The sequence below is a fragment of the Scophthalmus maximus genome, chromosome 6 (assembly GCF_022379125.1).
Source record: "Scophthalmus maximus strain ysfricsl-2021 chromosome 6, ASM2237912v1, whole genome shotgun sequence".
In the NCBI taxonomy this organism is placed as follows: Eukaryota; Metazoa; Chordata; class Actinopteri; order Pleuronectiformes; family Scophthalmidae; genus Scophthalmus; species Scophthalmus maximus.
This window is the reverse complement of record NC_061520.1, coordinates 19,913,514-19,941,191: the sequence shown is the minus strand read 5'-3', so window position 1 is coordinate 19,941,191 and position 27,678 is coordinate 19,913,514. Positions and strand designations below refer to the sequence as shown.

The 27,678-nt window shown below is 43.3% G+C and overlaps 2 protein-coding genes and 1 long non-coding RNA gene across 7 annotated transcripts in view; all 3 read right to left on the bottom strand.

The window, feature by feature from the left end:
* Positions 1–8,335, bottom strand: part of LOC118309510 — a 70,062-nt gene extending 61,727 nt beyond the window's left edge. For 4 of the 5 annotated variants that reach the window (XR_007030868.1, XR_007030869.1, XR_007030870.1 and 1 more), the window contains exons 1-2: positions 8,199–8,335; positions 7,880–7,944 (exon numbers count right to left, since the gene is read on the bottom strand). This is a non-coding gene — a long non-coding RNA (uncharacterized LOC118309510). Of the gene's footprint in view, positions 1–6,000; positions 6,180–7,879; positions 7,945–8,198 lie in introns of all 5 variants that reach the window. The other variant, XR_007030867.1, reaches the window with a different exon arrangement.
* A 1,218-nt stretch (positions 8,336–9,553) lies between these two features.
* Positions 9,554–18,254, bottom strand: LOC118309888 (inter-alpha-trypsin inhibitor heavy chain H3). Its single transcript, XM_047332912.1, has 22 exons — positions 18,096–18,254; positions 17,293–17,328; positions 17,100–17,123; positions 16,394–16,551; positions 16,203–16,307; positions 15,937–16,069; positions 15,665–15,775; positions 15,423–15,551; positions 15,227–15,343; positions 14,972–15,140; positions 14,264–14,389; positions 13,781–13,962; positions 13,463–13,645; positions 13,046–13,185; positions 12,707–12,867; positions 12,434–12,463; positions 12,176–12,337; positions 11,633–11,746; positions 11,333–11,534; positions 10,971–11,146; positions 10,729–10,840; positions 9,554–10,606 (listed from the first exon to the last, which is right to left on the bottom strand). The coding sequence occupies exons 1-22, from the start codon at positions 18,234–18,236 to the stop codon at positions 10,477–10,479; spliced, it is 2,841 nt and encodes a 946-aa protein (XP_047188868.1). The 5' UTR covers positions 18,237–18,254; the 3' UTR covers positions 9,554–10,476.
* A 337-nt stretch (positions 18,255–18,591) lies between these two features.
* On the bottom strand, positions 18,592–26,771 carry LOC118309153 (inter-alpha-trypsin inhibitor heavy chain H3-like). Its single transcript, XM_035630932.2, has 22 exons — positions 26,612–26,771; positions 26,261–26,290; positions 25,927–25,950; positions 25,145–25,299; positions 24,864–24,968; positions 24,557–24,719; positions 24,300–24,410; positions 24,045–24,173; positions 23,714–23,830; positions 23,396–23,564; positions 23,155–23,280; positions 22,847–23,028; positions 22,546–22,731; positions 22,287–22,426; positions 21,991–22,151; positions 21,780–21,806; positions 21,614–21,679; positions 20,297–20,410; positions 19,960–20,161; positions 19,690–19,862; positions 19,353–19,464; positions 18,592–19,231 (listed from the first exon to the last, which is right to left on the bottom strand). Exons 1-22 carry the CDS (start codon positions 26,723–26,725, stop codon positions 19,093–19,095), a joined length of 2,745 nt encoding a protein of 914 aa, XP_035486825.1. The 5' UTR covers positions 26,726–26,771; the 3' UTR covers positions 18,592–19,092.
* Positions 26,772–27,678: the final 907 nt, after the last annotated feature.

Here is a 27,678-nt window from a genome sequence, read left to right as displayed (position 1 = left end):
CTCGCAAAGGCAACCGGCTCCAGCGTTTGTGCGGCACCCATCCTGAAAATCTGTCACGCATTCAGTGTGAGCCTGAGATGGAGAGAGTGATCCATTTTTACAGAGTATAACGCCGACAACCACCTGCACCCGAGACTCTGAGTGCCACCATGTTTAGGGGCAGTGAGCTCAGAGAGCGCTCCAAAGACGAATAAGATAGTAAGTTGGCGAGGCGAGAAAGAAGATATTAAAACATCAAGGTATGATATTGAGGAGAGGGGACAATGGAAGGAGTGCAAGGGTTAAGAGGATTTTTTTAAGGAACACCGGGGAAAGACCGATGGACAAAAGCAGAAGAAGAAATGAATAAGGAAGGGAGAGACAGACAGGAGAAATGAGAGAATGGGAAATGGGAGGGAGAGAAAGAGCAGGGCATTCTTTTCCCTTCTCTCCTTGGTTTTCTGTAAGAGAAGCTCGGGAAGATAAGGCTAAAAGGTCCGTCAGTCTGTTGTGGAACAATCCGTTCTGTGTCTCTCCCCTTTTTCTCTCTCTCCCTCGCTCAAGATACTGCCTTTCTTTCTGTCTAATGGCACAACTCAGATTTCTAGTGATGCCTCTTGTGATATGGCTCATCTCTGGTGGCATGGTTTACTGACATCACTTGTCCAATACAATATACTCACATGCCATAAAGAGCAAACCCGCCTTGAGTCTGATGTGACATACGAACATTCTGCAAACACTTTCGTCCCTTTTCTCTTTAAAGAACAAACCTTCAATGTATCTAATATTGAAAGTGTCATTTATTGATATAAAGGAGGATGAGTCAAAGCTACAATAAAGGCATTGAAATAATGTGTTCAACTAACCGAGCTGCTCACACCCTTCTCCCTAATCGCTCAAAGCAGAGCTCGGAGACAAACACAAACCAAGGAGAATTTAGAAGAACAAAACTGACACAAAAACAAAGGCCCATGTGCCACACAAAGACTCCAAAGTCTGCCTCCCAATCCCATGTGCTCTGTTAAAGAGACCTTCATCTCTCGGCGCTCCTGTTATGAAGAGACTTTCTTCAAGAGGAGAAAGGAGGCATGTCAAAGACATGGGTCACAATGTTTACAAAGAGGACTCTTAATCCGACCACAGCAATCCCCGTGCTTTTATTTCCCGTTTCATGGGATTAAAATTAAATAAAGCGTAATAAAAAACAAAATTAATTTATGGCTGAATAACATATTTTTTGCTGTTTTAAAGGGATGGGTTGAAAGACCGAGAGGGACTGTACAAAGGAAATAATTAAAGTCAAAGAAACAAATTAGTTTCTTAGACTTTATAATGTACTTTTCCTTTTCTGAAGGCATTTCTTGATGCTACCCAGCAATAACGGAATAATATCCCAAAAGACTTCAAAAAGTTCTCAGTTCTTTCTGTTCCAAAGTCCAGATGCTGCGATCTGAAGTTAAGACACCAGTTAATCAGCAAATAATCAGCTGCTCTCTCTCCCTCTCTGTCACTACCTCTCTCCAGCTTTCTCCGTTTCTGTGTCTGACCTGTTGTGAAGCTGCCTGAGGGCTTGAATAACTGTCTGGTGCCAGGCTGCCTCACCCCAAGGCCTTGTGGGAGATGAAGAAGAGGTCAGTGGAGGTGGGGTTGGGGCTGGGGGTTGGGGGGTTGTGTGTGTGTGTGTGTGTGTGTGTGTGTGTGTGTGTGTGTGTGTGTGTGTGTGTGTGTGTGTGTGTGTGTGTGTGTGTGTGTGTGTGTGTGTGTGTGTGTGTGTGCGTGTGTGTGCGTGTGTATACATGTGAAGGTGAACGCCCTTGGCTGATGCTGTGCATAGAGCCTGGATAGACGAGAGAGAGAGAGGCAGGAAAACGGGAAATAGTGTGTCAATGGAAAGACATGGGAATAGGTGGATAGAGAGACGAGTGTATTGCCGTCATGAGACCCGGGGAGGTTACCCAACAGAGCCAAAACAGTAGCAGCAAAATCACATGACAAGAAGATACCAAATTGGCTCCTTTTACAGGATATATTTGGCTCTATACTCGGGGCACTGACAGATTCACAAAAGCAAAACCAATTGGGATTCCATCCTCATTGGTACCACCTCGAATTTAAAGCTGAGCTACTTTGGCAGTATTTTTTATGATGATGATGATGATGATTATGTAACAACACGCACAAGAAAAAGGCCGTAGTTGTAACAGCTATCAGCCAACCTCTTCACCTAACTAATACCGTGCCCCTTGCAGCCCCACTGGGTGTGAGAGAACACCTCAGACCCACAAGCAGATGAAAGAGAGGTCAACCCGCCGGGGTGAACCTCTTCTTGGGCTGACCAGGGCTAGAGGGGCTGGCTGCCTGGGTGGCACCGCCTAACCCCCCAGATGAACGGGTCTGGTTGTGATTTGGTTCAGTGGATGCTAAGACACAGAAGACTCTTCCTTCGTTTTCTCTTTTGGCTAACATGGGTCGGGAAAGGGGTGACAGAGAGGTCAGGGGGGCTCCAGTTGACTGTGCCCTGAGGGGGAATCCTGGGGAGGGATGGTGGAGTGGTAGTTGAGAGAGAAAGAGAGAGGGGGGGGGGGTATCCCTCAGGAGCTTGGCCTGTCCCAAATCAAAACAAACAAACAGAGTGGTCCTCTGATCTAATCTGCCTGAACTAAAGCCCCCCAAACACACCGCTTGAAGCAGCTACTGCAGCATGTCCCTTGCAGACATTTAGAGGCACTGCAAAGACAATAACTTCGTTTTACAGTATCTTCCCATTGTGAGTCAACGGGTACAATGGAATGAAACTCATTTACATGAATACAATGAAGCACTGGGGCTTAGTGGCAATATTCTCTGCTCTGACCTGGAGTCAAACCCTGACTTCTGAAGACTGGATAAAGACACATTACTGTAAGCGCTGTAGTAAATACATGTGTTTATATCTACTGACATGCAGCCATGCTTGTGCACGCTGAGAGGGAACATTATTAGGATTGTTCTAACGCCACCGCCTGGGAAAGCCGTCATTGTTTGCCTCTTTCAATTCTCACCATAAACATTCCTTCTGTTTCTGTGTTTTGAGGCTTTGCTATGGTTTAGACAGTAGACTAAACTTCTCACCGGCTAACCGTTACCCTCGACACAATGCTAAACAAATTCCTCTTCCTTAGTGGCGCTCCCACCAATGGCAGGGCGGCCTTCTGTCAGCTGACCAGCGAGGGAAGATGAGGGTGAGATTAGACCAATCAGGGGTCAGGCTGAGGTTATCACAACCGCTCCAAAACTAAAACAGATGGGAGAACGGAGCGCAGCACGACTCAACATCAACTGTCGGACTCATATCTTTAAACCGTGTATTCTACTGCTCCGCTATACTGGAAGAATGTCAGACTTAGCTTTGCTTTTGAATTCTGGGTCATGTTGCTTTAACAAAACCGTTTGCGGATCAGCGAGTCCAGCGCGTATGATACGACACGTGATAAGATGTGTAAATCTTAGACAGTGGTTGAATCCCTCTGTCCCTTAACGAATGACATATAAAAATAAAACATACTAAATAAAACACACGCGTGTGCCCTGTTCATATGTTCAAATCTTAGCCTTTCGTCATGATCAAACACATACATTTTACAAATTGTAAATTTAAATTTAAATCAAAACTAAATTCACATTAATATTAGAGGCCTAACTAAATAACACTGTGCAGTGTACACACAAATATATGCACAAGAAGACAGTGTATTTTTCTCCAGAGACACAGACATCCACTTTTTTATGTATCAACAGGGAAAAAAAGAAAAATGTTCTCATTAAATGCAGAACTGTCTTTAAGGCTTTTTGGGAGGACAAATAAAAACTTGCCCCTGATGACATGTTTGGCCCCAAACATCATTCCTGTCGTCTGTCAGTCTGCTCGTTCTTTTTTTTTCCCCCCACGTTTGTCTATTTTTGCATAATTGTTTGCTTGTTTTCTTCATTATCTCGCCATCTGAAATTCAACTCCCATCTGTGGTAAACATTAGGGCCCGTCTCAGTCTTTTTCTATCCCTTTCTCTCTCTCCAACTCCTTGCACCTAGATGAGATGTAATTGTGATTAACAGCACCGTGACAGGAGGACACAAGACTTTCGTCATGACGGGAAAAACAAACAAACAACACTGACGAGATAAAATGATTGAAATATGCACAGCATCTTATCACAGATGTTAATTGTTTCCGTGTGGGAGGGGAGGGTGGCTGTGGAGTGGAGTGGTTCACGTGAGGGAGGGAAAGAGGAACTTGAGAATATCCTCCCTCTGCCTTTGGCCTGTGCCTGACTTCAAAACTAAGCCCTCTCTCAAGAGAAGGTCAACACCAGGTTCAACTTTTCACCTCAGCAGCCTGAGAGAACACACTAAATACCAAGGATTACACCGCCGTGCGCCGCAATATCGCCTGGCCTTCCACTGCCTTTCAGAACGGTCCTACACAGCACATTTCAAAACCACAAAATTCAATAATGCACTTTCAATATAAAGTAAATGCCACAACTATGTGACTGTTGTCATAGGGTTAGACACACTTGGTTCAGCAGAAAATAAAAGTGCAACAGCTGTAAATAGAATTTTATGGAATAATTTTTTTTTCTGTCAGATTACATGCAAACTACAATTTGATAAACATTTTTTTAATGCCAGTCTCCTGTACTGAAGGGGTGGGGGGGGGGGGGGGGGGGGCAGACAACAGTGTCAGGGAGTTTGTGACCCTTGATTTGACTTTGAGCATCACGTCTAGTGGGGCATTCTACGTGTGTGTGCGTTCTTGTGTGTGCGTTCTTGTGTGTGCGTGTGGGCATGGCGATGTTGGAGCTGGTCAGGTGTAACTGAACAGACAAAAAGACAGACAGGCAGGCGGCCGGCTGGCGTCAGCGGCCACACGCCTATCACGACACACCACACGCGAGGAGCCACATACCGCAGCACCCACACTGCGTACGCACAATGAGCGCTCAGTCCCCCGCATCACGCACCACCGGCAGCAGCAATGTGAAATATTCACACCGCGAAAGGAGGTAGAGAGATGGACGGGGGAGGGGGTGCTGGGGGGAGACCTGGGAGGTGAGGATGGAGGAGAGGGTTCAAGAAAGTGGGGCTGAAATGGCAGGAATGATGAGAAATCAGAACTTTTCACTAATGTGAGTTGTTCAAACAACTACAGCTGTCCCGCTGCACAGCTGTTAGAGAGAAGGAGTCTGGGGGAATAAATCCACAATCAGCTGGGACTGCTGGTTGAAAATGCAATATTCTGTTTGAAATGCTTTAATGAAAAAAATATTCTACAGTCGGAAAAAAGTCATTTAAATAAAACAACTTTCCCTCAGTAAAATTTACAGCTTCTTTTACTTAAATCTGATCTGATTGCACATATCACAAATAGAGTAGAAACAACAAATTGATTTAGTTGACCTAACCATCAACAATTTTAATAATTTAATTATTGTTCCAAGTCATACAAAGAAAATATTCCAGCTTCTCATAACATGAGAATTTGCTGATCTTTTCTCTTTTGCAACGACTACAAACTGAATTGGCTGGAGTTATGAGTTGCACACTTAAGGCTCTGGAAACTTGTCATGGGTGTTTTGGGCTATTTTCTGAAATATTTTTGACTAAATAACGAATAGATTCATCACATCATGATCATATTAAAAAGTTTACCAATAATCAATAATAAAATTTATACTTAGCTGCAGCACTAATTTTACTTAGTCAAATACTCAAAATAGTCTTTTCAACGTGGAACTTTTTCGGTAAATATTTTTTCTTAAAATATAATTTCAGCATGGTATAAAAGTACAAAAACACAATGTTCCTGTGCTTTGTTTGAAATGGAAAAATTGCTCCCTGGGAAAAAAAATCTATGTGGTACCTGGTTTTAGAGACACTGCAGATGTTTCACAGCTCTCTCCTGCCCTCTAGTGGAGCAGAATGAGACCAACACCTGCTTTCAGCTGCATAACCTTTCTTATTAAACTTCCTCAGACTGACCTGATGTCTTGAGCTTCCTGTGGATCTGGGGGATGAACACCACAGATATTATTGTCAGCCATGTGTGAAGAAGGCGCTCGGGCACCTTTTACAAGCCAGGGCCGAATGGAGTAGAGTGGGGCCCTCTCAGGCTATCGCCGACACTCTGAGCCGCTCACATCTGGTGTTAATCAGCAGAGCTTACACAAACACACACATACACACACGTACAAAGAGGCAGACACACACAGGCAAACACTTCAGCCAAGATCCCCCTGAAGAAAATCCCTCTCAACTCCTGAACTTCCGACATGACTGGGGTCAACACACTTGTCCCGGGTCTATTAGTGCAAACGCCACAGCCATGTAATAAGAAGTGGTGAGTTGTTACAGTACAAGGACTTTTCACGCATGCACGCATGCGCACACACACACAACAAGTCTTAGGCTCACTGCATGGGGGCAAATACAGCACGTAAAAACACATTCATTCAATTATATTCTTTTGTTTCTAAGCTGTATATAATATTCAGAATGGGTACATTCGGAGTGACTATAGCAGGAGACTGAACATCCATCAGTTCTAAAAGGCAGGTGATATTTTGACTTGTGCTAAATTAAAAAACACTTAACAACAAGGACATGAACAATGAAAAAACACTAACCCTAAACACTACTACACGTCCTAATGGCCTTCATGGACTTCAAGGAAAGCGTGAAATAAAGACATTCACAAATTAATAACTGCAGTAAAGTGTTAAGTAAAGTTATAAAAGGGTGACCCATGTCCTTTTCTTTGGTGGCGATTAGATTTTAGTTTCATTTCTACATTAGATCTTTCACATTTGTATTACTCTGTTCTGATGAGCCTCTGTATTAATTCTATCTGGGGTTTTTTTATTCGTGTCTTGCTCCTATTGTTGAGGCATGATGTGCCCTCTAAGCGAGAGACCTCACACACCATCACCAGGTGTTTTCATTTATGCTGGTTTATTTTGGAAGTTGCACGGAGCTATGAGGGGAATTACCGTACGGCACCATACTCTTTGCACCAATAAGAATGATAATAACGGCGTAATTTTCCACGCAATGGGGGCGAAACAAAGCGAACGAGAGACGGGTGAGGAAGACGTCAATGAGCATTTTTTTTTCCACAGTAGACATATTGACATGTCACCAAAGGGAAAAATAATGTAATGAATGATTGGCTGAATTCCATTTAGCTGCTTCGGCTCCAGGGTCCTGCGGTTCCTCGGCCCACCGTCACGCGGTCATAACACGCTGGGACACTTGAATAGGAACAGAGCCGTGGTAATGTTATCAGTAAAACCTTTCCTACTATGACGACGAAGTTAAACGTCTGCTGATACAAAAGGTCGATCACGGTCTGTACAGGCCCACGCTGCCAGAGAGGTGCCATGCGTGTTCCAAGTTTTAAAAATAAAGAAGCTTTATATTAAAACACAGAAGCAAATTTGATGCTGGTTGCTGAGAATAACACGACAAGTAAAAATGATAGATGGAGTGTGATATGATTGGAGCGACACATCTCTTTAGGGAAAAGAATATGCTGAATTAATCAATTATTTTTTTTAAGGCACAGCACGCAGATGTCATTTATTGAAAGAGATGACTTAATGTATCTATCTTCCTGACTGAGGATTTACTTAGTTGCATGCATGGGTTTTCATAACAACGAAGTTTGTCTTCAATTGGATAATCCGTCAACAATGATTTTTCCATCTTCAACAATTGGTAAAACAAACAAACTTCTCATAAATGCAACAGGATAATAAGTAAACTTGCCACAGCAGAAAAAAAGTACTAAATCCTTACTGTAATACACAGTTCTGCGTATTTATATGCGATTGCACATTGACATCACTAAAACATAACATACCTTCGTCCACTGGGTCAGTGTCCTGTCACCTGTCCCTGGTCCTCTCTGCCTCTGTGGGTGGTGACCTGTCAACAGAACACCGCATTGACCCACGAACGTGTTTACACATACACAAACATAGACATAATGGTAATAGTATTACCCCAACGTCAACGTGTCATGTAACTCATATATTATGATATGTTGATCCGTACTTCGGCCCTGCGTCTTTGTCGAAGTTTCAAACATTAGCTAGCTTGTGCTTTGTGATTAGCATTTTTTGTTAGCTAACCGGAGAGTTTCGCGGTGTTCTTCTGAAAAAGGTTTCCCCGCCGTTTACCTATGTCTCCGTCCCGGTTCGTCATTTTGCTCGTAAACTCGGAACACGCGGTTAGGAAATTAATTCGAAATGAGGCACACATGTCTCCTCGGTGTAGTGTAGCTTGCTAACTTATGTACATTTTGTAGAGAGCGACATCTTCTTTACCTCAGGTTTAAAGTGCAACAAGGCGCATGCGGCTCACTGCTGCCCCCTGTGGTCAAACAAAGCCAACAGGTTTCAAGTCACACCTGCGGTTTTACCACTTCAACTACATGGAACAAATAAAAAAACACGTCCAACAAATAGCTGCACAGCTGGAGCAGTGTGAACACATAACCCACGACAGATAAAGTACTGCGTTTAAAACATACCATTGTAAACGTATCTTATTATTAAAATAATAATAATAATAATAATAACAATAATAATTATGATTATTATTATTATTAATTATTATTATTATTATTATAATTATTATTATTATAATTATTATTATTATTATTATCTGATAAATGTTCACTCCATCTTCTCAGGATACCATCTCTCACCATGTGAAAATGGTGCTGAGGAGACTTAAGTCATATCTGAGCTTGGGCCTCTCATACATCCCAGCAATGACACCTGACATCCCGAACTGGATGTTTCCCAAGTGGACCAACTCCAAACTCACGTCTACTGCTAAACAGCTCAGAGAAAAGACACTTGGGCCGGCTGTGGCTCAGAAAAAAGAGGGCCGTCCATTAACCACAAGTGTATGGTTCGATCCCCGGCTCCTCCAGTCCATGAGTCCGCGTGTGAATGATGTGTGATAGCAAAAAAGCGCTGCATACAGCAGTGGTGTGTGAATGTGGTCGATAAAACTAGAAAAGCTGTGCAATGTCATGGCAGTAACCTGCTGTGAAGTGCTCTAACACATTGAACGTTTTACACTTTTGAAGTAGCTTATAATGTTATGCTTTATAGACTATAATGTAGGTGATAATCTTCGTTGAGTACTACTTACTGAACTTTCACAGCGTACACAACGCCTAATCTGACGGAACATGGCATGCCACACTATAGATTTCCACCAGGTTAGCGCCCACAGTTCAAATATACAGCATCAACTTTTACATGCAAATATGCCAGACTCAATGAGTCACACCCAGTGTCTTTCTTGCAGTAAAAGGAGGTCAACAATTAATGGCAGCTCTCCCCAAAATGATGTGGGCCATTGGTTATGGTGCCAGGTTAGGTTTGAGTGACTTAGAATAAGGTCCAAAGGATCCGTAAATTTACTTTGCTAGAGCAACCTTTAAGAAACTATAGGATGTTAAAACATAATCTCCAAACTTTTTATTATCACAGAAGAACCTAAACTCCATGTCCAAAACTTCTACTTTAATTGTTATTTGGTTTTTTATTGAAAAGCTTTAAAACACAGCAGATTTTTGTAAAAAAAATAAAAACATTTAACAATCCCTGAATTAAACTTAAACTCCTGATCACTTAGTGCTGAAGCTTAAATCGTTAACTTATCGTGCATTAGACTCACAACCAGGTACAAGTTCCCCGCACACTCTCTTCCCTATATAGGCAGAGTGAGCAAAAAGAACTTCAATGTTTGAATTCAATCATCAGCCTCCGTTGCAGCGGTCATCCCTCATAAGCTTGATTCCTTCGTCCAACTGAAGATCTCTTGAAGTCCTTTCTAGCGATGTTCTGGCAGCTCACTCGCTCCGTCCCGGTGTAATAGGAAGAATGCACAGGGAATAACCAAGATCTCTCTCAAGTCGCAGTTTATATACGCTTTCAGCTCAGTTGATGACACTATGACGCCACTGATGACACGCCACGATGCGTATGTGTGTCGAAAGTTCTGACTGGGTCCCTGTTGACTCACTCGTCTTAATACATCCCAGCTCTTTCTCTGACTCGGCCTGTCTTAAATTACAGCCTCAGCTTATCCGTTTTACCATTTAAAGTTTTAACTTTCAGTTTATATTTCATTGCAAAGTTTTAAAAAGCAGTGGCATTTCTTGACATACAATCATTATCTCTGTGTACATTATATGATTCAAACTTGTGTAAAAAAAAACTCATGTATGTGTCATTCAATCATGACAATGTCCTTTTAACTTGTAGATTATATGTCAGCGATGTATAGATCTCAACCTCTTTTTGACAGTGGCGACACACTCTAATGTCGTGAGAATCCGCTATCTCTCACCACACATCGCTGTCACCGTCACCGTCACGTTATGTGGCCCCAGTGCTATGCCACTGACATTTTTAAATTTGAAAGATTAAAAAAGCCTTAAAAAAGCCCGGACACGATGTAGTCTGAGGCTCTTCCATCAATCAGGCCTGCTCCGTCATTGTCGACGAACCAGCAGGGAATATTTTCTCCATCCTTCACATCCTGGCTGAAGTCCTTCTGCCAGTGTCTGTGAGGGAGAGAAAAGCAATGATGAGATGTGTGTATATGCACACACTTTCCCCTTGTGTGTGTGTGTGTGTGTGTGTGTGTGTGTGTGTGTGCGTGTATAAACTTAATGATCATGTGCACCTGGTCACATTGACTGTCTGTCCCTTCACATACAAGGTGGCATCTAATTTCTCCTGGACTTCACCTGGACGCAGGTCTGCCACCTCAAACTCAACCCCATGGTAGAACTGACCTGGAGCCAAAAAGCAGCTTACTTGATATCTTTTCTTCTTTGTCTTTTTTAAAATTAAGAACAAGGAAACATGAAATAGCAAAAACAGCAGAGTATCACAATATGGGAAATGTGCTGTTGCTGTTCCTACCTAGCAGGCCATGAACAGAAGCAGACACGTGATGGCTGTCCAGGGTGTAGAAACCCAGGTAGTCTTGCTGATCGTGGCGTCTCTTCCACACCTTTGTGTGTTTGATGATAGTAAATTTGACAAAGTGCCTCAGTGTCACGGTCAGGCTGCAGTTCTTTGTCAACGTGAGGTTCATGCTGGAGGAGAGACAAAGAATCTGTGAGTTGGACGTGAGCGAAAATGATTTTCACTTCTGTTTCTTTGTGATTCAAGGGGACCACGTGGAACACATGTGATTAGAGTCAGTTTTAGAGGTTGAATTTAGACTTTACTCATCATATTTAGTGTGATGGTTTCATTTAGATGATAGCAGTGTAACTCACTTTGTTTCATTGATAGAGGTTGTGTCAGACCACAGCAACTTGACATGCTTGCCGTCATGGAGGACGGAGATGTCCTGAGTGCTCACCTCCAGCCTCACTCCCAGCTTCTGGTGGCTGATACCAAAACTCCCAAAGTAGGTGTTGGTGTTGCCATCCGGAGCAAGTGTCTTCTTGCCAATAAATTGTCCATTTACCACAAAGCCTGTGGCACAATGAGAGATTTGTTTGCCATTACTTGTCATATTGCTGACAAAAGACTTCCTTCGTTTCCAGAGCAAATGGTTCAGAGTCAGGGCTGACCTGATTTTGGGTCTGTGACCAGAGTGAAAATGGTTCCGGGTTCGTCATTGATGTTGAAGCACAGAGCATCGTCTCGCTCCGGCAGCTCGATCATGAAATGAGGATCTCCGTCCACTGCACAAGCGGCATCAAAATATGATGTCAGACTGGAAACTATACAATAGTCAACCTGAAGTATGATACATGTGTTGTTATTATGATATTTAAATATGATCTGCAGCAACAGTTACAGTATTTGGTTAAATATTTTAGTGGAGTACTGTCGAGCCAGATAACAAATAAAAGTGGATGATTAAAATTAAATATCACAGGTGTCATTGTAAAGTTGTCTGATATGACGGGCCATCGAAATGATTTCATTTTAGAGGGGGAAAATCATGAACTTTATTTCTATAATTATTAAATATATTTGATAAGTGTAGAATTTCATCCACTGATAAAACCTTAAATAGAAAAAATATAAGGTAAATTTACAGTAATAATGAAAGCATAAACATGATAAGATAGTGTAACAGTATAAATACAGCTCAATGACAAGCTTACCGTCTGACTGGGCAGGAGAACTGGAAGCTGACTGGGCACGAGAACTGGAAGCTGACTTGGAACGAGAACTGGAAGCTGGCTTGAAACGAGAACTGGAAGCTGACCTGGAACGAGAACTGGAAGCTGACAGGGCACCAGAACTGGCAGCACGACCTGAGGAACCTGTTATCAAAAACAATAAAAGCCCATATCGTCAATGTTGTTATGTCAAAGTGAGGTCGATGTCATATATGATTAGGTAAAAAGAGATTGTCGTACCATGGCGTCTCTCCGCTTGCTGACGCTGGCCTGCAGAACAGGGCAACAGTTAAAAAACACAAAGTTAGTTGGAAGCCTTTAGCAAGTTCCACTTACGCAAAGCGATTAAACAGGTTTCTAATTATCTAACTATATGGTGTAATTTTGCAGAGACAGAACATTCTGGTTTATTAGTCAGTTTAGCAGATAGCCAGCATGTGCTATACCAGTTTTGGTTGTATTCCTGCAAAAGAAATATATTCAAAAAAAGAAAGAAATCACACGCCCCCATACTCTCAGTCAGCTTGTCCGCAATGAGAGGGCTCGCTGGTCCTTCCTCAGTGTCAGGCTTGGTGACCAACATGGAGGTGAGAGGGGTGACGAAGCCGTACCGCAGGGACATGTTTAATGCCTCGGCTGTTGCAGTCTCTTTATCTTGCTGTGTACCAATGGCACTGGGACACAGAAAAGTGAGAGGGGATGAGTTGGTTGTTTTATAATGACATGGGACACATGCATGATGTTCAGTGCGTCTGTTTCATTGACTGTTCTGTCACAATTCACAGAGAACATTGCTCAACGTCTTGTCGAAGGCACAAATAAAGCTGCCGGACAAAATTGAGAAGAACAAACCTGTTCTCCAGTAACTGCTGGACGGTGAGGTATGCCCACAAACGCTCTGTGAAATCCCCAAAGATGTACTCCTGTTCGGGATAGGTCACCTCCCAGTTTGCCACGCTGGCCTTTCCCTGCACTTGGAAGTCCTTGTCAGGCTTCAGGAAGTGAGGAGATTCAAAGACAGATGACAGGGGAGGATATTAATTATACAATTTGATAGGTTTTGAGGTTATTGTGTCTGGGGGGAAAAATTCTTTCAGACAGCTGAAGTAAAAATACCTGGACCACGACAATCTACCCAAGTTCAATTCAGTCACATTATCACCAGTCTCAGCCTCATATGAGAATAAGTACATATATCTTTTATTCAACTCTACAACATCATAATGTCTTATTCATGGTGTAGTTGACATCCTGCTGTCCATTTCTCACCCCCTGGGCAAGTACTTCCACCAGGAAGTTATCCATGTCATGGTCGCTCAGCCGTCCAGACACCACGATCTCTGAGCCGTTAAACAACTGGTTGAAGTGGTTTTTGGTCAAGTGCACTGCATTGTCGGGATAACGCAGGTTCACTTCCAGGAGCAGAGGGCTGGACACTTCACTATAGAAACCCTGGAACAAAGACATTACCAAACAATCAACCAATATCTGTTTCATACATTCCCTTAGAGCTGCAGACAATTATCATCAAACTTGAGCTGGAGATCCCCTTTGCTGTAAAATCAGTCTTTTATTGTTTTGACCTACCTCGAGTTGAACGGCTGCATCTGAACCCTCAAATATTCTGCGGGTCAGTCCCTTGTTTTGTTTGGACATCACATCCAGGAAGGAGTAATCCACATTATTTCCGAATCCGAGACAGAACAGAGACATCTTCCCCGCAATAGCAGAATGCACATTCTTTTGGATATTTGTGGTCTTAGTCTCCCCTATATGCACACAGGCACATACACACATGTATGAGCATACAATGAAAGACTTGTTGTTCCAATAAGACACTCGCTTCACATAATTCTAAATAAGATTTTTCAAGAGCTTGTCAACCTTTGAAAATGTTGAATTCTATAGTGAATCACATTGTTCATTTACACACAGGGGGTGGAGCCTCTTCTTTTGTTGAATTACAAACTGTTGGCTACCTTTAAGCTTATTTTGGGCTGCACTAATGAATGTACTTATAGTGACCTCTGACCTTCCAGAATTATCATCTTCCAAAGTGAAACAACTCACCTCTGTTTGGCATCCCATCAGTTAGTAGAATAATCATATCCACACTCCTTTCTGAAAGTGTCTTCTGTTCTCTTTCTTTCACCAGCATGCTCACCGCCCTCAGTACGGCGCTATTGATGTCTGTGGCTGAAAGGCAGAGAAAACCAAGAAGCAATTCTTCAATTAGCACTTTAAAGGAATAGTTTGATATTTTGGAATGTGCACTTTCTTGCAAAGCATAAGATGTCCACTACATATGAAGCGACAGGAAAATGAGGGGAGTGCCTGGCTCTGTCCAAGAGAAGCAAAATCCACCTAGTGGTAGCGTAGACTTTGAATAAAGATGAACAGACATGACAGCTCTCCAAAAGTGGAGCAGAATGGCCCACTGGTGTCCGGCTGCTGTGTAGGTCACAAACCCTGCATCTTCCATATTAGAAGTTGGAGCATTTTTTTTTTTCATTGAACAGACAAAATGGTATCAATCGTCTCATCTCCGTCTCTCTCTCCCTCTCTACAATGCTCTTAACCTCATTTCACACTTCACTTTTTCCCCAATTGATTTAATAGAGACATGTTAAAGGCAGAAGCCGGTCATGTCCAATAAATCTATCCAATATCGCGTTTTTTTAATCCCTGCAAATTGTAAATTGTATATACTTAATCTGGACTTCTTGTCATTTGAATGGAATTGAACAAACCATTGATTGTTGCTTGTTTTCCTCATACCTCCATTGTCTTTTATTTTCCTGGCATAGGCAATGGCTTTGGTCACATTTTCCCTTGTTGCTTTGGTAAGAGAGTCCTTCCAGGTGATAATGTCCGAGTCAAACAAGAGGAGAGCAAAATGATCCTCCACGTGGAGTTCACTCAGAATGGCAACCAATGCGTCCCGGGTCTGCAAAGGTTCACAGTTAGACATATCAAGAGGAGCACACAGTGATGCATGCAGTCTGGGGCTTGCACCCACGCACAGTCTCTCACCTGGCTCATCTTTGTTCCACTCATTGATCCGCTCCTGTCAATCACAAACACCACATTCTTTGGGACTCTGTGCAGGTCAGGAGGAGCGAAGAAGTGCACAAAGTATCCATTCACAATCTGAAAGGAGGTAAAGAATTGGGTTAACACTAATATCAGATTCTCATGTGCCGTTGCAAAGACTTCATGAGAGGCTGACCTGAACTTCCCCCGGGCCCTCTTCTCTTTTCACATCGTAATTGATGATGAAATCTCCATTGATGATGTTGTCTTCGCATCCTGGACACTTGCTCTGCTGCTCCAGTGTTGGTGAGAAAGAAATGTGTGCCTGTGGGACAGAGAGATTGAGGTCAATGGACACATCCTAAATCCTGTAAAAAAAATATCACAATCAAAATGGTCTTATGAGTCTGAAGCGTGGAAATCTTTCTGGCTGTTTACCTTTGTGTCCGTGACAGTTTTCTCCACCATGGAAAGCAGGTTATTGGTGAGGAAAGTTGCAGTTGCATCAATAAAGTTAATCCCCTGGGGCTCATAGATGTCTGCCACAATCTGTCTCTCACACACACACACACACACACACACACACACACACACAAAAACACATGCACACACACACACACACACACACACACACACGCACAAAAACACAAAAACACATCCACACACACCAATAAAGTTTGATGTAAGCCTCATTGAAAAAAACATTGAACAGTGAAAAAGCTCCTCTTGACCAGTGTTACATTATTAAGATAGACAAATAAAATAGTCAGCGTGAAAATCACGTTACTTTTGGCCGCGATGTTGACAGACACTGAAAATTCCTCCATCTTTCTCCCGGAGGCCCTGTGACAAAGCACAGATGCAGCTTCTAGTTAAAATGATCAATTTAGTATCCTAATAGCGAGTCCATAAAAAAATGAATGTTGTGAATGGGTATAATTTTTGCAATGCTGGGTTAATGTGTATTTCGTCTCACTTGACCAGTCCAGCAGTCCGTCCAGAGGAAACAGCCTTCTCGTACTGTTTCCTGGCTTTCTCCTTCTCCTTCACCTCCCCGACGTACACCTGACCTTCAATTTCCCTGTGAGGCACAAAGGATATTTTTTAATGGGAGAGAAACATGTGACCTACGCCCGACTGTCAAAAGTCCTGAGGTCTTAAACTCACATGCTGAAGTTGGTGATGAAGGCGGTCTTCGGCAGCTCCACTGCAAAGAAGATTTCCTGCGAGGAGTTGGCTTTGTTCAGAGCCTTCGAGGTCATGACGGTGTGGGCGAAACGTGACGTCACCGTGCAGGAGACTCTGACACTGTACACCTCCACCTTCTGAAATCATGGAGGGAGAGGGACATTTGCCTGTCGAGTAAAATCTTTTGCCTACAGGGCTACAGCATCAGTAAATCATTGCCGTACTTTAAGTTATAAACTATCATCCATGGCCATGAGGACTGGTCGCCTCTTGACTGAATTCTGTCTCAGATGTCCGGAGAGATGTCCCGAAATTATTCATGTCACAAAACGGAAAGAGGTCACTTCTCAAAGTAAGATGAAACTAGGAGTTACTCAAAATGAAAAAAGGAATAAAACACAGATGGAGGAATCACTTCCAGCATGTTTATTGTCCAGTGAGGCAAAGAAAAAAAGAAAAAATAAAGGCATGCCAATGGACACAAGGGGGAGAGAAGAGTGTAAGTGGCATCTGGATCCAATGCAGTTTCAGGGAAATGTGGACTTCATTTTGCAAACAACAATAGCACTACTGTGGGTCTCAACTATTACATTCAGATTTGAATGTAAAAGTTTTGCTGTGAGTCATACCCTTGTCTTGATTTGAGAATTGTATATCAATATCAATATCAAAATTGGCTCCTTACATGTCCAGAGTTTGTGCTTCTTTTCTATAGAGGGGGGGAAAAAGAAGAAGAAAAACAGTTTCACAATCAACATTGTCCTTTGTTTTTCGTTTTCCAGTAAGGTGTGACCAAAAGAGATGACAAACAAACACCGTGTAGAGAGAAACGTCAGCAAAAATGGCAGTTTAAGCTTTTAGTACGTGTTTAATATTACCTTTATTGACCGGGTGCCCATGGTTTCTTGGGTCACCTGGAACAGAACACTTCGAGTTACTGCAGGTTTTCTGAAAGAGCTGGAGTGCAAAGGGACGTGAACCAAATTTATGACCAATAGACATCAGTGGACTTGACATTTGAATGTTTACCATTGTTTTTACACACTGGCATGACTGGAAGTTTCAGCCATCGCGCCCCCTCGGTCGCTTTTCGACCTGCCCCGCCCCTGCTCACCTGCTCACCTGCTCAGCACATCGATCCCTCTTTCACAACATCACCGCAGAACGTTTTATTACAACCCCTTCAACTGCTCCCTGTGTCAGTGGTCTGCATTTTGAGTCCAATATCCTGGTTTACCGTAACACGTGTTTGACTTCATCACTTGCACCAAAGTTTCCTCCTCGGTTTTAAAAAGTTTTTTTCCCCCCTGTAAGCTGTCAATGCTCTTGTGTTCTCCCAAAGATGACTGGGTCACTGCTGCTTCGGTATCTTTTTTCCCCTGATTTTTCTGTGGCAAGCTTCTGTTTAAGCCTTGGTAATTGAGCCCTTTAAGCAGATTTTCCATTAGTTCTTTCTTTCTTTCTTAGAAAACAAAAAGTTGCTACCATCCATGCCAAGCACATCACTTCCTGAACGCCTGCAGATTCTGCATGGGAGAGATGTGCACTTACAGCTGCAGATTCATGCTTTCATAAACAGTGTATAGATATAGATTCATCACCTCACCGATGAGGTATCATCTGACATAGAAAACAAAACAGACATTTGTCCACAGGCGGTTGCTGCACATATTTTAAATACCTGTGTCGGAGCATCACTCCTGGAAATGACCAGAGCTCCTCCGACCTCGGCTGGACGGCAGATGCAGACACAAGCCCACAGCAGCAGGACTCTCCATATTGCAGTCATGCCTGGGAAACACACAGGCCTCTCTCCCAGCATCGGCTGAGAACAAGTGTGGGAAATTCGAGGTATGTTGGGATCAAGACTTCCAGTACTCCGCCCACACAGTGCAGGAGGAGGGAGGGAGGGACCCTCCGTGTCTAAAACTCTTGTTTGCTGTTCGCTTGCGTGAAGAGACATTCCTGGTTTCCCGTAAATTGCGTGTATGTGTGTTTGTGTGTGTGCCCAGCCAGTCCTGACTTGCCCATACAGTGCTTCAATTAAGGTGTGTATTTACTAAATGCAAGAGAGAACAGGTTTTATAAGTGACATGAATTGTAACCTACATTCATTAAGATTAGGTGTGTGTAGTTCCTGTGGTTAAACAATAAACAGAGACATTTGATACATAACGGAATTTTAAAAGCCTGTTTATTTTTACAGCCTGTTTATTTCACCAATGTGTCACCGCTGAGATCAAATTAATTAGGTCCAGTGTTGTTTATGAATCCTGCAGTAGATTTGACATGAACTGTAACAGACAGTTTCATCAGAACCAGTTTGGATCCCATGTCTTTCAACCAGATGATTAACCAATGAAAAGATATGATAGACAATTAACAGTCTTTTCTGACAAACTAAACAGTATTGAAAACTATGACAAACTGAAATTAAATGAGTAGATCTAGACTGACCCATGTCCCATGTGACTGCTGAGCCTGTCTCCCATGGGTTGTCACTATTTTGGGAAAATGCTACTTCCTGTTCTTATAGACCCAGGAAATTAAACCGATAACACACGTTTGTCTTTGGGTATATGATGCCAGATTATTCATGGTGCATTTGCAGGTAGATTTTAATAATTATTTTATGATTGAGATGATTTCTGTAGCAGACAGTGATGTGGAATCTGTTTTTAAACAGTTTTGAAAAGTCCTGACACAATATAGTCTGATGCATCTCCATCGATGAGGCCTGTTCCATTGCTGTGAATGAACCAGCAGGGAACGTTTTCTCCGTTCTTCACATCCCTCCTGAAGTCTCTCTGCCAGCCTCTGAGGACCCAGGGAGAAACATCATGTAAGGCTGAGGGATATTTACGGAACGAGAGCCATCTAATCATTTTTGGCCACACATTACATGAAAACTCTTCCACAATAAGTCTGAGGCATGTACCTGGTCACATTGAGCTCCTGTCCCTTCACGTACATGGTGGCGTCGGGTTTCTCTGGGACTTCTCCTGGACGCAGGTCACTCACCTCAAATTCAATCCCAGGGTAAAACTGACCTGGAGGACAACCCGACAAATACAGAAAATATAATTTCAAAACATAATCCTTCTGGTTCCGCAACTCTCCACCTTGCTAGCTTCGGTGATATGATTTCAAGTATCGTATTGTTTTTGTCTACTATAAAAAGAAACATTTTCAAAATACACCAGCATCCAATTTCTTGAGCTGCAATAAATCCTAAACCATGCAATCTACTTCCTGGTAAGAGTGCGATGTTGTACCTAGCAGGCCGTGAACAGAGGGGGAGAGGAGATGGCTGTCCAGGGTGTAAAAACCCAAGTAGTCCCGATGGTACGGATGCTTCTCCCACACTTTGTGCAGCACGATCACAAACTTCACTGAATCTTTTAGAGTTACCAATAGGCTGCGGTCCTTGGTCACAAGAAGATCCACACTGGAGGAGAAAGTAGGCGAGTTCATTCTGAACTGCATCACATTATTCATGGTTCTCTCACTGAGGGACAATCCCACGTGATGGTGCAGCTACTCACTTGGGTCCTTTGAGCGAGGATGTGTCCGACCACAGCAGTTTGACCCACTTGCTGTCCTGGAACACTGAGATCTCTTGAGTGCTCACCTCCAGCCTCACCCCCAGTGTCTGATGGACGATGCCAAACCGCCAGAAGTAGGTGTTGATTTTACCATCAGGGGGAGTTTTCTTGTCCCCAATAATCTGGCCGTTGACCAAAATACCTGAGGAAACAAGATGGATACAGTCACCCGCTGTTTAACTTGCCACACATCATTTACAAACACACATTTGGTGTACAAAGTGAGACGTTGTATTTGATACTGGTCAGTAAGAAGGACACCAGGGGAACGTCTGACCTGATTCTGGGTCTCTGACCAGAGTGAAAATAGTTCCTGGTTTGTCGTTGATGTTGAAGCACAGAGCGTCGTCTTTGTCTGGCAGCTCTATCATGAAATGAGGGTCTCCATCCACTGCAGGCGAGAACAATGACAATGTCACACAAAATGCATATGATTTAGTTTTTAGGCGGATGATGGCTGCATGTCAACAAGCCTAAGAGTCCACAGCTCTGTGAGGCAGTACTCGGACTACGATTTTAACATTTGCAGAAATTCCTCCACCAGCTGTACCACGTATCCTTCTGAGGAGGGGGCTGGAGCCAATCCCAGCTGACATTGGGCGAATGGTGAGGCACACACCCTGAACAGGTCGCCAATCCATCAAGTCTGACCATGCATGCTCGCATTCGCACCCACGGGTTAGTTAGAGTCAGCATCATTAAACCTAACCTGCATCGTTTGAGACTGAGGGAGGAGGTTGTCGGAGAAAATGTAGGCACGCAGGCATGAGAGAGAACATGCAACACTCCTCACAGAAAGGCCCGGACCGGCTTGCAGAGGGCCAACCACTGCACCACTGTGAGCTCCCTATGTTGGAGAGAGGCCGAATTCGTTGGTGATGGGGAGTCTCTCTCATTGTTTGAGAAAGCATGTGCTGTTGTAAGAGCACATCCTTCCCATGCAGAATCCTCCGACGTAATGTGCATTGACTGGCCAGCATTTGATTTCTGAATAATAGACCAATGGAGGATCTGTTAAGGGGGCACAAATACCAAGGCTATGCCGGAAAAGAGCGCCACAGAAAATTGAATTTAAAAAGACGCCTAAGCAGCAGTGACCCAGTCATCTGCGGGAACACTAGAGCATTGACAGATAATGGAACAATTCTTTTAGACAAGCCAAATGTCAGAGTGGGTGGCATTTTAAAGACAATATTGCTATTTGCAGGTGATTTTTTTTTAACCTGTCGGCACAACGCTCCAGGTGAAATGTTAAGGGATCACCATAGTTATTATCATTCATCCCGACAAAAAAAAGGCAGAGTTTTTTCCACTCCAAACCAAAAATATGAGCCTCGTTGTCTCTCTGGAGGAAAACACAGAGGATGAATTCGGTAGGCTTCATTGTTTGAGGAGGATAAATAACAGTTAAATAACTAAATAAATGTGAGATATAGATTTCAACCTGCGAGTGGGTCAACATGAAACGTCAGAGGATCCCTAAGTTATTATTACTCGTAGGACCATGAATTTGACAATGGACTGACAGAGCAACTGCCCGGCAAACGGACATCGCCATACCCAGAGCCATCCACCTTGCTAAAAATGAACTTACCAAAATATGTAGGTGGTGCCTGTGCCCGGTGATAATGGTGCACTGCAGGGCTTACATATCGATGTCCTAGATACAGGAACAACAAAAAACCAAGTTATTAGACAATACAGTGAATTGACATAAACCTATGAATCTTCTTTTCATGCCACAAAAAAAACTGTCTCACCCATTCTCTCTGCCTGTTGTCTTTGTTCTGTCAAAAAAAACCCACAAGCACAACTTAGTACGTTCCCGAGTTCACCCCGGAGCATTGGCCTCTACTCATATGGTTGAATAGAGAGAAATAATATGCTGGAAATGAATTCAACAGCCAGTGATGCCTGTCTGCAGCAGAAAATCACTGTATCACTTTTTAAACCCTTTCTCTTCCCCCTTACCCTCAGTCAACTTGTCCGCAATGAGAGGGCTCTGAGTTCCGTCCTCCGTTTCCGGCTTGGTGACCACCATGGAGGTGAGAGGGGTGACGAAGCCGTATTGCAGGGACATCTCCAGCGCCTTAGCCGTAGCATTGACCTTCTCATCAGGGGCACCGCTCTTGCTGCAAGAATGAAAATTATACTGAAGTCACAACAAACCATCGTCATCCAGAAAACCACAGTGGAATCTCCAAAGGAATATCACAATATTTATGATGTGCTCTCAGACACTGGCCAAAGAGCTGAAGCAAACCAACCTCTTCTCCAATAACTGCTGGATGCTCATATAGGCCCACAGACGCTCTGTGAAGTCCCCAAAGATGTACTCCTCGTCCGGGTACATGACATTCCAGTCCACAGCACTGGCCTGGCCCTGCACTTTGAAGTCCTCCTCAAACTACAAGGAAGAGAGAATAGGAAGAAACGCTGTCTAATCAACGGCGTCGAAAATCAACTCACAAGTCTTCGCTCCATCTCAGCATTGTCTCGGAATTTCGGCCATTTCCTTCTCCCTACCCCCTGGCCGAACACGTCCACCATGAAGTTGTCCAGGTCATTGTCTGTGAGCCGACCAGCCACCACGATCTCTGAGCCGTTAAACAGCTGGCTGAAGTGGTTGGTGGTCAAGAAGTCCACTGCATTTTCAGGATAACGCAGGTCCACCTCCAAGAGCAGAGGGCTGGACACTTCATCATAGAAACCCTGAAATAAATGCATACACACATTGTTTGGTTTTATGTGTATTTGTACAGAATTTCTTTATCTTCGTGAAACTGACTATTGGCTCAGAAATGTATTCATAGCCTTAATCCTCCACCTGGAGTTGAAGTGTTGCATCTGAAGCTTCAAAAATTCTTCGGGCTAGCCCTTTGTTTTGTGTGCTCATCACATCCAGGAGGGAGTAATCCACATCATTTCCAAATCCGAGACAGTAAAGAGACATGTTTCCTCCGATAGCAGAGCGCACATTCTCCTGGATCCTCTGAGGGTCGGACTCTCCTTCAAACCCACAGATATAATGTGTGCGAAGTTAATGCGAAACATGAAGTACACTGATCAAATGTGCAATCACACAAATAAATATATATATATATATATATATCCGACATTTTTCTAGACGCTCACCAGAATTTGGATTTCCATCGGTCAGTAAAATGATCATATCAGTGCTCCTCTCGAGGAGCCTCTTCTCCTGCCTGTCTTTGACCAGCATGTTCACACCTCTTAACACTGCGCCATTGATATCGGTACCTAGAAGGAAAACACATAAACAGTTAAATGTATCGTGTCACGATGCATTTCTCTCATTGAAGGAGTAAAGATAGCATTTGGCCTAAAAGCTGGTGTCACTAGTTTTTCTCTTAACCTCCACTGTCTCTTATCCTTTCCACGTAGATCATGGCTTCGGCCACATTTTCCTTGGTTGCTTTGGTTAGTGAGTCCTTCCAGGAATTGATGTTGTGGTCAAACTGGATCAGGGCAAAGTAGTCCTCCTCGTGGAGGTCTTTGAGGATTTTCAGCATTGCCTGTCGTGTCTACACAGGGTTAAAAGTTCAGAGGTGGAATGAGTGTGTGTGTGTGTGTGTGTGTGTGTGTGTGTGTGTGTGTGTGTGTGTGTGTGTGTGTGTGTGTGTGTGTGTGCATGCATCAATATATTGGAACAACATCTCTCACAGTCTGTCACCTGGCTCATCTTTGTTCCACTCATTGATCCGCTCCTGTCAATCACAAACACCACATTCTTTGGGACCCTGTGCAGGTCAGGGGGAGCAAAGAAGTGCACAAAGTATCCATTCACAACCTGAAGGGAAGAGAAAAAGGACAGTGACATACATGAAAGGATGACACAAATGAATCCCAGATTCCTCAATATGTTTGTGCTTTCCTTTCCTTCACAGCGTCCTGACTCTGAACAGTTTTACCACTGCAGAACTCCAGATCCGGAATTTTTTGTAGGACGTCTGTTTAAATGTGTGTACAGCAGATACTGAGTATAGTGTTTGTTGACCGCTGACCTGAATGTCCCCGAAGGTCGTTGCTCGGTGTACATCATATTTGATGACAAAATCTCCATCGATGATTGTGCCATCACAACCTGGACACTTCCTCTGCTGCTCCATCGTTGGTGAGAAGGAGATGTGTGCCTGAGACGGGGATGAATACGTTGAGTTCAGCTTGCCCTTAATTCTTGGACCAGAAATTTTCATGAATGTGATAAAAAGGAACTAAAAAAACATTTTTGAATTTTGAGGAGCGACTGCGACGTGTACCTTTTTGTCTGTGACAGTTTTCTCCACCAGGGGGAGCAGTTCATTGGAAAGGAAGGTTGCATGGGCATCAACAAAAGCAATGCCCTGTGGCTCAAAGATATTTGTCACAATCTGTCGCCGCATACACACACACACACACACACACACGCGCACGCACAAACAGATACATTCGTATCAGATCATTTGTAAGGTAAAACTTTCAGTTAGGATAAAGGAAGTCACCATAAGGCAGAATTTAATCATGAGCATAGATGCACCTGAAACTCCTGGACCACTGTTTTGGGTTTAATTCGAGTTAAAATCTCATAGTTGCCCATTTTCCTCTGAAGGAGCTCCTCGTGGGTCAGAATGAAAGTCACGCTACTATTGGCCGCGATGTTGACAGACACTGAGAACTTCTCCATCTTTCTCCCGGAGGCCCTGTGACAAAACACAGACAGTGACACGCCTCTAATGGTAAAAATAAGGTACATGAAAATATAGATGCTGCATTGAAGGTGTCTTTTCTTTTCTTTTTTCGCTTGCAATACTGGGTTTAAGTATTTTTCATCTCGACTAACTCACTTGACCAGTCCAGCAGTCTGTCCAGAGGAAACAGCCTTCTCGTACTGTTTCTTGGCTTTCTCCTTCTCCTTCACCTCCCCAACGTACACCTGACCTTCAATTTCCCTGTGAGGCACAAAGACGGACGATGGCGACTCCAGAAATGTCAATTGACAGTGTCATTACACAGAATCTGCCTCATAGAGCACAACTGTTAAAGGAAGCGGCCGTAAATATTGTCCCATACACAGAAGGTCATAACACCGGCAGGGCTGCAGAGAGAGTGGAAATGACAGACTCACATGCTGAAGTTGGTGATGAAGGCGGTCTTCGGCAGCTCCACCTCAAAGAAGATTTCCTGAGAGGCGTTCGCTTTGTTCAGAGCCTTCGAGGTCATGACGGTGTGCGCGAAGCGAGACGTCACGGTGCAGTCCACCATCACACTGTGCACCTCCACCTGAGAAGCGGCCGCGAAAGGGCGAGACGAAAGGATAGAAACATTCAGAAACATGGGAAGCCACATCATCTTTTTTTTTCCAATCACCTTAAACTGATTTTCTTTTTTCCCTCTTTTTTTTTTGCAGCTGGGTCCGGCCCATGCTGCGCTGTCCCGACTGGTGCCAAAGAAAATCATAGCGGCTCGAAAAAGTGTATTAAAAGACAGAAGACATTATGTCACTGGTTCCACTTTGGGAGTGTCCTGATGAGGCTGCTCGGCAGGGATAGTGAGGATATTTGAAAACAAAACTTTTTGTGGCTCAGTTCATTTAGTCCCAATGCACTTTTTTAACAAATCTCTTTTTTGTTAGTCGGTTGACCTGTGTTTGCACAGAAACCGCCTTAACCTCTTTCGGTGCCCAGCAAATCTGGACGAAAATCAATTAACATATTGAACCTACGTTGAACCATTGCTTTTCTTCGGAACATTGCATGGCAAGTCATTCCACTTATAGTATTTAGGGTTATAGATGTTTTAGCTGTTAGTTTGATGATTAACAGTGTATTCTTATTCTTTCTTATCTCCTGATACAAGATGGATATAGTTTTTGATCATAATAAAAAGATATAAACATTATTTACTCACCGAGGCGTCATTTGTACTTCTTTTCTGTAACGAAAAAACAAAGAAAAATGAGATTATGTTCTTTTTAAGATTTGAAAATTCTATATTTATTATAGAATATTTTCTAAGACTGCACAAAGCTGGCAGTCACTGTTGCTTTATGTTGTTTAACCACATGTTTTTTCCATGTACCGTATGTCCATATAGTAATTGATTTTAGATTGAGGTGTTAGTTGTGCAATTTCTTGCTTTATTAACAACTCTGATGTTTAACAAGGACCAAAGCTTTGGTGAATATGAAAGAATATGATAAGTTAGTTTCACCACAGACTGTCTGTGAATCTCTGCCAAATACCTGCAGGGATCTGGCAGCTCCTCTTGTCTCCTGAAATACAAACATAGCAGGGTGAACGGACATGGTGCAAGAGAAAAAAACACTGCATTAATATTAAGTAACTCTTAAAAAACATCTTTCACACATGTACATGAATGGGATGAAAAAACGATAATGAATCTGAACAGGACGTAAAAGATGCAAATTAGAACCGAAGGAGCCACGTTTGTGTCAAACAGAGAGTATTCGACAGCAGACTTGGCTTAATCAGAAGCTAAACTGGCAAAAAAATGAAACTACAACCATAAATGTGATTTCAAGTTAAAGTCAGAGCACAGACAAAGGTCTGTGTGTGTGTGTGTGTGAAGTTACCTGCGTAGCCTCATGGTCCCGGGAGAGGACCAGAGCCCCCTGGGCCCGGCCGGGCAGCCAGAGGCAGGCGCAGCCCCACAACAGCAGCAGTCGAACGCCCAGCAGTCCAGACATGACCAAACTGAACACTGGTCGACTTCACTGCTGAGAAAACAGCGCTCTGTCCAGGGGGAGGGACGGAAGGTGTGTGTGTGTGTGTGTGTGTGTTGTCCTGCAGTATTGACAAACAGGCCTGAGCTCAATGGTCAGTGAGCCCAAGGTAGAAAGATAATGTCTGTGCCCCGGCTCCTGCATGTGACAGTTTGTAGGACTGACACCACGCGTACCCCCAATTACACGTTTCCAACATGACACACTTGACACCCGGCGCCTCAAGTCCAAACGTAAAACACTGCATCGTGAAAGCACCACTTGGTAACACCAAATGATTATTTAGTGTAGGAAAAGTGTGAGGCGGCCATCAGTTCGTGCTTCCTTCGTATTCCTGCTGGACCTTTTTTCGCCCAGCAGCTTGTGCCGCTTCGCTTGACGTGTGTGTGTTTACAACATTTCTGATTTTCGAAGCACACAGTGCACCACTGTCAGAAAACAAGAAAGACTCTCTTGTATGTTTTTTTATGATGAAAAAGTGTCAGGGCTGGATTTGGACAGCAGCTACACTGCAGTTACAGGAATCGGACGTTACTGCGCTACAAAAATAAACTTGACTACAAAGTGTCTTTGAGTTTAAACAAATCGGTTATTTCTTACATCACATCCATGATGACCATATACAGTATGACAAATGTTGATTCGACCTAAACAAACCCCGTTTGGCTGCACTCATGAACCTTATGAGCAAACAGTGGGCTGCACTCTTCCCATCATCTGGTGAGTCATGGTTAGTAGGTTAAAAGGGTTGGTGCTGGAAAAAAGATGACCCGGCCATTTTTCTCCTGATCTGTTTTACTTGATAATGAATCACTATATGGATGTCGCGATGTAGTGCTAGATATAGCTTCAAGAACCACATGCATCTCATGGCAGAGTAGAATGTGCTTTTTGGGGCTTTGTTTGTGCGTTTGTGT

What these genes read in the sequence shown, in the direction of transcription:
- LOC118309888 (XM_047332912.1), bottom strand. Translation starts at nt 18,236, where the DNA reads ATGCTGGGAGAGAGGCCTGTGTGTTTCCCAGGCATGACTGCAATATGG. An exon ending in TGGAAGTACTTGCCCAGGGG is followed by an intron (nt 13,186 to 13,462) that starts GTGAGAAATGGA and finishes CACTTCCTGAAG; the next exon opens with CCTGACAAGGACTTCCAAGT. An exon ending in TTCTCCTGCCCAGTCAGACG is followed by an intron (nt 11,747 to 12,175) that starts GTAAGCTTGTCA and finishes CCGCTTGTGCAG; the next exon opens with TGGACGGAGATCCTCATTTC.
- LOC118309153 (XM_035630932.2), bottom strand. Translation starts at nt 26,725, where the DNA reads ATGTCTGGACTGCTGGGCGTTCGACTGCTGCTGTTGTGGGGCTGCGCC. An exon ending in GAGCTGCCAGATCCCTGCAG is followed by an intron (nt 25,951 to 26,260) that starts GTATTTGGCAGA and finishes TTTTCGTTACAG; the next exon opens with AAAAGAAGTACAAATGACGC. An exon ending in TCCTCGCTCAAAGGACCCAA is followed by an intron (nt 19,863 to 19,959) that starts GTGAGTAGCTGC and finishes TTTCTCCTCCAG; the next exon opens with TGTGGATCTTCTTGTGACCA.